This window comes from Thermobia domestica, chromosome 10, assembly GCF_964235325.1.
Source record: "Thermobia domestica chromosome 10, izTheDome1.hap1.1, whole genome shotgun sequence".
Classification (NCBI taxonomy): Eukaryota; Metazoa; Arthropoda; class Insecta; order Zygentoma; family Lepismatidae; genus Thermobia; species Thermobia domestica.
This window is the reverse complement of record NC_137463.1, coordinates 64,613,490-64,625,628: the sequence shown is the minus strand read 5'-3', so window position 1 is coordinate 64,625,628 and position 12,139 is coordinate 64,613,490. Positions and strand designations below refer to the sequence as shown.

At 31.3% G+C, this 12,139-nt stretch overlaps 1 protein-coding gene across 1 annotated transcript in view; it reads left to right on the top strand.

The window, feature by feature from the left end:
• Positions 1-12,139, top strand: part of LOC145662484 (uncharacterized) — a 534,791-nt gene that overhangs the window by 209,025 nt on the left and 313,627 nt on the right. The window contains exons 25-27 of the mRNA XM_081728093.1: positions 375-422; positions 3,715-3,765; positions 9,372-9,410. Coding sequence (XP_081584219.1) covers positions 375-422; positions 3,715-3,765; positions 9,372-9,410 — 138 coding nt within the window. The remainder of the gene's footprint in view (positions 1-374; positions 423-3,714; positions 3,766-9,371; positions 9,411-12,139) is intronic.

Below are 12,139 nucleotides of genomic sequence, written 5' to 3'. Positions count from 1 at the left end.
TAAACGATGTGGTTATAATATTACGCCTAAATATAGTATATTGCTAGTACCTCAGGTAGTGAGACAAATCATGGTCTCTATATTGAACATTAAAAATAACTGCTAATTCTTTAATGCGAAAAGAAGATTATATATATATAATATCGACCTTCTTGCTATGTTGGCACTCGATTTAAATGCTAACAAATCGTTTATCGTAATATGAAATGAAAGAAAGAGATGAAATAGCGGAACCCAAAACGAACTTCTAGATATTTTAAATATTATATATTTTATGATTTCTAAGTGCTGAAGTAGCAAATATGTATGTTTGTGGCTTACAACAGATGAACAAGTCAAACAATTAAGTTAAATCATTCTATTTTGTTTTCCAGGAAACCATCAGAAGATACTTAAATGAATGTTTGTTGCCTGATAATTTTGTAAGTACGCTGCAATATGTTCATGGTAAATTTATGAAAATCATATTTATGCATATATGCAAACTGTGAATTATAATTATAAGAAAGCATAGAGTGAGTTTTGAGCTTGTGTCCCGCCATTACATATATATCTTTTAACAGTCTATTTTATTTTAAAAAAACTAATGACGCATATTATTAAAAATTCTGAGGAGAGAATAAGTGAAAAATAAGGTTTACATGATTATATCGCGGGTCTCTTTCCTTACGCCATGCCACTGGATTCAAGAAAATAATCGTACCGAATGTTCAAAATTACGATAGTTATTTATTTTTATATTCAACCTATTCTGACATCAAGATACTTATAAAGGCTGCAGTTTAGTCTGAAACTTTACTAGTTATCCTGCAATGTTTAATATTTTGAGGCTTGGCGACAGCAACAGATTATTCTAATGTGAAATGTTATTGAACTTTTAACATCTCAGTGCAATGTCAAAATTTGGCATAGAAAGGCTGTAGATTCAATGTATAAAGTCGGCGGAATATGGTCTTAGGTTGCCGTTGAGAATTGTTATAACAATGACTGGAAATACAATATCTTAATGCAATTTCGAATTCCAGTATAGCTACGTCGTAAAATGTTGTGTATTTCAGAAATATTCTGCCGATGCTCACAATTGAGCTAACAATAATCTCGGTTGGTAGTAGAATACACCTTCTTCTTTAGCTAACTAATCATGCATGAAGAATATGTCAGAAATTGCAATTACTTTAACAGAGCAGAAGAGGAGAGCAAAATTGCATAATTAGACTTTGTGTTCAAGGCTTTAATACTCATGGTTCACCTATAGACGAAATGGAGTTACATAAAAAGTAATATGCACTACGGGCCACTCTTCTGGGAAGACTTAAATTTTTTTAAACTTTATTTCAGATTGGATGAATTTTTGTAAGCCAAAAATATTACCCACAGCTATGTCAACTTTTGCAATACCCTTTAATATACCTCAACAACCAGTATTGTTAACTTGACCTCGACTTTTTTTTATAAATTAAATAATAGACGTATTTTATACCTGAGGTGTACATATTAAACAAAGACTAATAATATGAAGCCCATTATTCTGCGCAAGTAAATATTAAAAAAAATAATTTTGAAGGTTCACTCAGCAATTGATTATCAACTTATGCGGTCACAAGTTGCATGTCGGAAAAGCTTTAAAGTTTATTACTCTGCCTAGTATATAACGAAGTACTGAGAACTACGAATGAACTTCCATGAAACAAAAATTGTATTTTCTTCAAATACATTTATTTTATAAACTACCTAGATAAATTATCATATCAGACAACAGATAATTCACAATCAATTTAGTGACACTAATCATGAGTTTTGATGTATATAACATATTCTAAGAAGTTGAACATTTGCGTAGTATTCAAAACAGTTGGAAGTTATTGAATTGTTAAAATTGCTGGAATGTGCGTGTGCAAAGACAATTACTTTAATGCTACAGAACAAACCTTATTTTAAAGTACGAAATCCTTAACAATTTTCTCTTCAAGAGTTTAATTATTTACAAACATATTTTCTTCTTTCCGGGACGTTGAAATATCAAATGACTTTAAATCATATTGTTATTTATAAAAACAACACTTATATTAGTCATTGGTTTCATACATATCTATCAATTTTCCAATCAAAAATAATAAAAATAATAAAGATAAAATTTTAGCACAACTGTAAGAATGTTGTTCTCTTGTTGAAATATGTCATAATATAATCATAGAATTCGACGTTACGGTACTCCACAAGTTCACTGACACTCCCTCTCAAGGGAATTGTTCCTCTTTTTTTTTTTTTTTGAAAATTTCGAGAACCAAAAAACCGGTTTTGTGCCCACCTCAAATTATTATCTTTTTATTTCTATGCCCACAACTGAAATTGTGTTTTCAATTATGATCACCTACTGTGACCCTTACTTAAAATGTGGTCACTTTTACATTTTAGTTGTGGTCACCCCTACAACTCACGTCTGCAACAATATATGTAAAAAGTAAATATATTTTTGAAATAACTGATCATAATTGGAATCTTACATATTAAAGGGATACTCAATACTTATGAAGAAACTAGACTTAGTGGAATAAATCGATTCGGAATTCGGTTTGCTTACTTTCAAAATTCGGAAATTGGAAACAATCTTCACATTCACATAAAAAACTTCTTCTAGACTCCTACTCCAACTAACAAAGCTATCCATTAGGGATGCAGTATACAGCAAGAGTAATAGGCATTACAGTAAAAATTAAAAAAAACTAAAACTTATTCGCTAATACGAGTCTGCACTTCTTATTGTCCAAGGTGACTACTGAAAGGGTGACCACTACCACCCCAGTCATTCTGGTCACGATATCATATGCAAGGGCATTTCTTACCTTAACCCCCGCTGAAGCTGCGTTTGAATCCAGTTTGAACTCGTACAGCATACACGCCTTTAGGACGCTCTGTGGAGGTTCTGTCCTGAGACAAGTTTGCGGAGTAATTGAACTGCCACAAGCAGAAAGTAGATTCGATATACCCGAGGCAACAACTGACTTTCGCCTAATCTCAATTTTTATTAAGCTCATGGTGTGAGTGGAAATAAAAACATTACTCCGCAGAAAGCGACAGAACTGTTTTCATTACCTTACTAATGGTATTTCTAGATAGGTCGTCAACCCTATATAATATATTTTGGGACATATATTTGTATTTTTTTTAAAAAAGTGGCACTATATGCCTACGAAGTCTAAACTAATTTTTTCTGTAACTACCATAGCTCAGATAATGCGTTATAAATATAACCATGTTAATTGTTATTAAGTAGTTCAGTAATGTTGTACTCTTTCCATGCACCTCAAAGGTATTGTGATATTGTAATAGTTTGTATAATACCTATTTCCGGTGCACTTTTTGCCTGAGATTACCTGATAACAACTATCGTAAATAGACACAACAATGATATATATATATATATATATATATATATATATATATATATATATATATATATATATATATATATATATAAAATAAGAATGTTATAAGTATTAATAGTAAATCCGAGAGAAATATACATTAAATCATTCGGTTAAGTTTCCGGACAATATTCTAAAAGTGTACAAAATTAGTTTTTAAATTATGTTAACAAATTGAGTATCTTTATACATTCTATAACACATTTTGGCATGTGTGCGTTATATTATGTGAGCCTACTGGCAATTTCTAACAAAAACCAACTATGAGGATATTGTGTTTCTATTGCAGGACCTGTTTAAGGAAGTGATGAAGCGGAAAGAAACTGTGGAAGAACAATTCGTAAGCATTTCATTTCTAAATATTCAGATTGATTTTTTTACTATAAATGTATAATAGTAATACATACAAATAATATTTTTATTCTTCACCTTCAGATATACATATTTATTGCAATTAATTTACCATATATGTACAAGGTTCTACTCGATTGCAAAATAAATATTCTAACGGAGATGATTTATTTTATTCTCAATTTACTTGCATGCAATATTTTTCAAGGCTACTGCTAAATTTTCCTCCGGAAGAGAAATAGATGTAATTTTCCACAAATATCCCGGAAAATTGATTCTACTGTATTCCTCATGGATATTTTACACTTCGGTGACTATTAGAACTGACATACTACATTTATGTTCGTTGTCTTAATACGAACATGTTGTACTTAAAGAATTTTTGGTAGTAATAAACAAATGTATTTAAAGAATTTTATGGTAGTATTAAACTTTTTTAGCTAAATTACTTTCAGTTATCAAATTTAATGTATTTCTTCCTCAAGGAAGTTTCAACATTGTTATTGAATGCGATTTTAAACTTTTCAAAATATTGTAATATTTTGTTAACTTCGGATTATATAGCCAAATACCATTATCCATTACTACAAGTTGTCCCTTAAGAAACGTCTTAGCAACTCATTACGACCTACGTAAAATTTCTTAAGTGTTCCGGTTCGATCACTTTATTCTGTATAATATGAAGTAAATATACAGGCAATAACTATTCATGAAAATATTGACTTAAAGAATTATCAAACATCTCAATAAAAATTAGTAAATGTCTCCTTTTAAAATATACTGATATCTGTATTTAAAGTATTAAAATGTGGATGAGTATGCGAATAGCGAATATGTTAAACGTATTAAAATATTAATATTATTGTCAAAGTTTCAATATTACTAGGGCTATAGTATATTTGAAAATATGAAAATCATTGAAAAAGTAAATGAGTGAAAACATTATATTATAAACATTATAAACTGACAATATACGAACAAAAAAGTTTTCACCTGTATGTCCTTTATTTTTAACTGTGCTTTGTGTTGTTTAGCGAGAAAGAACGAACATTGATTTCCCAAAATAACAAAAGTGTGGAAAATGACTTTCATAGTAATTCCAACAAATAAGTATTATTCTGTACATTAAGAAAAAGATTTTGAACTCATTGACATGTACTAAGAAAATTCGGCACGCCATAAGATCTAAATGACATCCGCTCGCCATGTGAAAATCGAGACATTCGTCTATAATGGTTAATATAACAAATTATTCATTCTGAAACAAAGTTATTAGTAACTTAGGCCCAGAATGATATTTGTTATTCACTTCCAAAAGACGTAAATATTGTAGGGTTGCTGGAAGGTGTGGGTATTGTCTGCAAAAAATATTAATAAAGCGTTGAAAACTATACAGTTTTGATCCAAGTTTTTCAAAGGTCTGAATCAAGAAAGTTGACTCACTAGTCCAAACATTCCCAAAAATAAACGGTCATTACGCCATAAATTGGCCAAAACCCTAGGTGCGGAAAATGTGTAATATTGCACGTACATACACACAAAATAAGCAATAGTTTACTATGACGCAAAACTAGAAACGTGAAAAGGCCTTCAACCGTAGGCACTTAAAAAATATTTCTATACATAACTGAAATATCAATATTTTTAATATTCAGTAAAATACACGTATGTTCCCAGGCACGTAATGTACGTCTTCCTCCCAGAAAAAAAATGTGTAAACACTCAAAATACAAATGCTCTCCTAGCATCGTAAAGATGTGTTTCTATAAGAACACCCTTTGGGGATCACATGGTACAATTTGTACCATACGGGTGTTTCATGTTACTTTGGTTTATAACTCTTTTATTTGAGCTTTTTTGTCTGTTTGTTTTACTTTCTCAAGTCCAGAGACGTTGTAGAACACGTTACGTATGGTTTCAAACCTTCCTTCGTCCAGACATAGGAGATGATGACGTCATAATTCTAAAATATATATTTTCTTTTATTAAGATTATGTTCATTATTTTTGGGCGGGCTTTTTTGCACGTAGAAGATTGAAACTTTGCACAAACATTCAGTGCACCGAGTAGTATTTATCAGATTCTTTTTCAGATTTCTGAGTTAAAACAGGGGAGATCCAGAGGGGCAAAGCGTTGAAAAAAGGGATACTTTTACCACAAAAATTATTTTTTCGGGATTTTCTCGCCTTAGATACATGATGGGGACACGTGAGTCATACCGTCTGAATGGCAGGTGTATTCTGAAGAGAATGATGGGCGGATTGTAGTCCTAGGGTAAATAAAGATGTCAGGAAATTTTTTAACTGAGATCATGGTGTTTTGCGGTAATTTGGGGCATTGTGGGAATTCTTGATAACATTTCTCCTGCCCTTAGTATTCAAGATAGAAACTTGAAATTTGGAACAAACATTCAGCATACCAAGTACTATTTACCAGATTTTTTTAGCTCGCTACGTTCACACAGGGCCATTCCAGAGTGACCCAAAGTGTGAAAAAAAACCCTCTAAAATTTTCCTTTTGACATCATTTTTCCCACTCTTGGTATATGTTATGAACATGCAAGTGATACCATTTGAAATCCGTTTCAATTCTGAAGATAATGAGGTATGAACCATGATCCTAGGATAAATAGTGACGATGTAGTAGATGCTTGACTGAAAGTCTTACAAATACCACAAAAACCCACAATCCGGAAAGTGATAAGACAAATTCACGAGACGTAGTAAAAGAACAGCATGGGATACAAACACAAAAATTTGGTCAACTACATTACAACTTTCTCGTTGGCCTGAATCATCAAAATTATATTCACTACTAAACAGTTATGTCATTCCACGACAGTTGGAATATTTTAGGCATCTTCACTACAAAAGATTCAAAATGGTTTTATTAACACATTAAAATTCAGTAATCGAGCATATGAAATAATTGTGAGAAAGAAATTTTGATAAAACGTTACGGCTTCATGCTGTTTGAAAGAAAGAAAATAAATTTACTTTTCGGGATCAATATCGACATCTCTGAGACGGATTATACCTCAGAAATAATGGGCCATGTCGATTTTTGAAGAAAATTATCCGTCATTGGTGATATGACTGAAACTTAACGATATGTATTCAAAATCTTTGGCCACATTGATTTCTGGATGGTTGATTTGCTATCGCTAAAGCCTAAAAATTCTTATTAAGAGACCTTTGGCCATATAGATGTCTAAAAATTATCCAAAGCGATAGCAATTTAGCTAATAAATTTCAAATAGTTTTGGGATATACTGTGCTTAAAAAGATAGGTTTCCTAAAATTAATAATTAAAAAATCACAACACATTTGCATACAAGTACGGTTATAGTTACGGTTCATAAACGTTAAAATATTCACTGAAGTGTTACTAGATATCAAAATATACCAAAAATATTTAACCAAAGAATACACATGCATAATTATGGATTAGTGAAAAGTAGAAAAATGTATACTAAAGTTTTATATTCAACACATTAGATTACATACTAAATTTCAATTACAAATATCCAAATGCATATAATTAAAAATAACCGAACTTTTCTTATCCTGAGTTTCTTGATACATTTTTAAGGATTCTAAAAAGGAAATGAAACATTAATTGTGAGTTATACGTATGATAGAATGTTTAAAAATTTGAAAAGTGGAAAGGGATTCTAAAAAGGATTTAAAAGTTTAAACGCTTAATGATATATATTATGAGGCCAAAATATCTTCCTCCTGGCTAAGGGTGAAAAAATATCACCAAAAGTTCAAATTGCTCTCAAAATGCAATTCCCTTACGCATGTAAGAAACGTCACTTTTTAAATCCTTAATTCAAACATCTGAAATAAAAAATCAATAACACAAACTAAAAAAGTAATTAATAGGGTTCGCAATACTGGTATTTAGTTGAGTATATGAAGTACAACACTGAGCAAAAGACTACAAGAATAAAAGAACCAATCAGCTGTGTGCGTCGCCTGTTATTCATAAGCATAAACACAGGTGGTTGAAAATTCGGCGGCTATCATATCAAAATAAAAAAGAAATCAGATGTAATAGCTGTTCTTCCAGAAGAGTTAAAAGCGAAAAGCAAAATAAGTCTAAAACAATGCGATGTTCTTCCTTTTTCTGTGAGTTTTCGAAACTAAAAGCAAATCAAAAATTAAAAGAAATACGTCGCTTTCTTTATTGTGGGAGATTTATACATGTTTCTTTAACACTATAAACATTGGCTAAAAATTGTCAATATTAATAAATAAACTAAATAGAAATCACAATATTCTGTCAATCTGCTTAAAAGATGGGATTATTTTCCAATCTTCTGACAAGCTGTAACATTAGCTTTGTCTGTTGTTCACATGACAGGACAATGTCGGACGTAGTACGTGTCAATTTTGTATTTTTTGTGAACTTTATAATTGAAAAGAGGATAACAACAGATTATGCTTCAGTTTACAAAAATTTCTTAGTTTTGTGTTTCACGAAATGGAGCATTACATTCCGGGTAGAGGAATATGTAATCTCAATATCAGAATCAATATTTCGTAATAAGTTGAATTTCTAGTCTTGCTACAGTAGACATAACTTGCTTGTATCTATGACAACGAGTAAGAAAAGGAATATAAAACTCCTGAAGCATTCCATTAAACACTAACATTCCCGTGGAGCTTAAGAAACTAAACCTGACAAAACATGAACCTTGAATAATTTGTACAGCAATAATGACAAATCACATAGGAGTAAATAAATAGTACAATGTTGGTACTACATCGCGCAAATGCATAACTTCTTGCATAACACCATAAGTAGCAAAGAAACTTGATTATCTAGATGTGACGTTTAAAGAGAGAAGGATACATATTAGATAACAAAAAGTCCACGGCGATAACTAAAAGAACACTTCAAAGGTGACATGCTTTAAGGAAATTCATTGTCTTCCTTATTTATTTTCGTTTTGTTCGTTATATATATATATATATATATATATATATATATATATATATATATATATATATTATATACATATTAATATGTTAAACTTACAAGGAAATCACATTATTAGAAGTGGTTTGTCATCTCTGAATACATGTGAGGAAGAAGTAATAGGAAGATCAGAAAATGATGTGCTGATTAGGACTTTGCAATGCTACTAACTATTGTAGAATAGGAGTCATTTTTCAAATACCAAAGTATATGGTGTATGTTATCACCTCTACTTTCTTAATTTCTACCTTTGCTGATTTCTTTCTATTCCTGAGGATTAAAACCACCATCGTTACCAATCCAGGGAATGATTAACAGACATTTCGCTAATATATTTCAAAACAACTTCAAAAATGCCTTTACGATTCGATAGAGCTATTACATTGTATTAATCAAAGATGAATCAATTATAGTGGCTGAAAAAGGTTAGTTGCTGAAGGAAAAATTACTTCCCTCAGAATTGTTATGTAACTACAGAATAAGAGAACAAATTTGCGCATTAAAATATTAGATTTAGAAAAATGCAGTTACAAGTTTAGATTCATGTCATTACAAAAAATAATACACTGTAAACTTAACATATTAAAGCACGATTTATTTTATCCATAGGATTATTTGGAAGAAATCGTGGATTTCTGTAGACAATGGGTAAGTGTAGATAATTTTGAAGTACTTGTTATACATTCATTTTTGCATTTATGTTTAGATTACTTTAAATATGAATTTCAAATATACAACTGAAAGGTTTTTACTATGTAAAATTTAACTCACTACACATAGTAACAATTCTTTTTCATGGAATTATTTCCACATATTTTTCAAATATTTATTCATTTCAGTGTATTTTGAATTTACTTAAATGTATTATGTTAGCATTTTTTTTACAAATCTTTGGTTATATGAATTTATAAATTCTTGTATTTAGTGCAGTCATTTTGTGAGAAAAACATAATGAAAATCATAAAAGAAAGGAATTTTCCACAGTTGTAGTACTTCACCTCGTTATCAGCATATTAAAAGTCACCTAAAGTTGATCTTGAACTTTGTCCGCTATTTGCAAAAGTAGTGAATATTAATCTGTAATCTTAAATTTTTCGCCTATAAATCCAAAATGACCAGACACAGCAATAAAGTGTGATTATAAGTAAAGAATGAAACCACGTATTGTGTTTTATATCTATAGCTCTACTCGTGCAGGACAAAGGAATTTTTAAGTTTTGGCAACTTAGCTAGTCCTTGTTCTGGTTAATGTTACTTATTACCTAACGTACTAATTAATGATATTATAACTTTGTTCTTTCTTTCCTGGATTAATGAATAATGGAGAGGAATGATGGATTTGCGGTTGAGGGTTTGATGATGGTATAGTAGACAAAATTATAGGGGACTTCTTGTTAACATTAGTGGAAGTATAGGAGGAAATTATGGAAAGGTGAATAGTTTCTCAATTCTTTCCTAATTAACGGTTCATGGCAACTGCAAAAAGTCATATACCAGAACCTTTAACTGTAGCTCCATGTTACCGGCCATTGTTAAAGATACAATCGTAATCTTATGGTCCCATATTGAGGAGCCGGTTGGGCTTATTTAATTATAATTCTTATTGTTTAATTTGTGAGGAAAATGCTTTTGGTGCAAACTCAAAGAACTTAACGAAAAGAGAAAATTAAAAAAAAATCGAGAATGTTATGCTAAATGTTGGTATTCATAAGGGCCAAGAGAACGCGTAATTGATCACTTCACATTTGTCCTATCATCCATTTGCTACCCCAGTTGAACGCTGCTGGGCATATTTTATAGGCAAAGTCTGCACATTTTTACTACGAACAAATCCACAAATTTAACAGGAAGTCTCTCGACTGAGGAACTTGAAGGTCTCATGATGAAACGTTTTATCCCGGTGTGGTAACTGATATGGTAATTGAACGAGTTTCATTAGTGATAAAAGCAATTGGTGGATAAATTCATGAGAGAGGCATTGCAGAAAACACTCTAATGCTTTGGTTTGCATGTGGAGAAATATGGTCTGAAGTTACTGAGTTATTGAAAAATTTACAAACACATGTTACTATTCTCTCATCAGTAAGTCGACGAACATTTTAGAAATATAGACAAATATGTCTGCGATGTAAATATAGATTTTTTTGTTTTGCGGTTGATGGAACACAATCAGTTTGAACATTGATCGGATGAAATTGTCAGAATTTCATCGGGTTTAGTAGCTGACTACTCTGGCACATGTGACTTTGCAGGTGAAAAAGAAATACATTAATCAAAGAAATGGAAGGGGAAGACGTAGCCTTGGAAAATGCAAAATGTGGAGTGTTTATTCTTGTTTTCGGCTATTACTCTGATCTCTTGATTCTGTTAAAGCAATAAGAAAGGAAATGTATGGGGCGTGGATTCTTGCTTGCTTTTGGATTAAGGAACAGAACACTATATTTAATATTTACCAGCAACCGTTATTGTTTGATAAAGAAATATATGATGAACTATGGTTTTTGCTTCTATTAATAGCTTGTGATACAACCTCGGCTATATATCAAAAGGATGAACTTCAAGCTATGCATTTTCTCAAGATAAATAAATATTTGAGGACATCAATTTTAGTATTCAATTATCCATTGCCAATAAAAATAACAATAGCGGCGACTGTTGAAAGATTTCTGCTTCGACTCTATGGTACTAAGAAAAGTCAGAACCTTGATGAGTATCGTTGCTATTTAAACAATTTTCACATCGGCAAGGAAACCTTAAGTTCAGGATTTGATCCCGCAGTGCTACCATCACTCCAACAAGTGCATGCGCGAAACAGCGTTTTTGTCTTTGTGAATATCACAGAGTGAGGGAACGGAAGGGAAATTCATAACAGCCTACAAATTGTGGATAAACGTTATCTAAAATCGAATTAATGCTGGTTTGCTCAGACTTGTAATCGACACCTTCTTAGCTATTACATATAATATATTGCAGTTGTAAAGATAACTTTAAGAAGAATTGGGTTTTTCAGCGCTGGGTTGCCTTGTTTGCCTATGTTAAGTTATTGCCAGAGTACTTTATATGATATTTAGCCAGATATTCCTAGTTAGCAAGAAAATGGGGATAAATTATATGTCAATTATTTTACCTATGCGAAATTACATAGGCCTACTTCTGAAATTATACTGAATAAACATTTAAGTTTACTACAAAGTTATTATTTTGTGTGAACGTTACGGATCGCCGCTTATGTGCGGTTTACAAGCCACCGATAGAAACAAATAAACAAACTATACACGAAAATCTTCATTCTATTTTCTTCGTTTCAATGCACAATTTTAGTAGATATATCAATCTGTAGTGAACGAATTCTGCCAGGGAAACCATACTATCTGCAC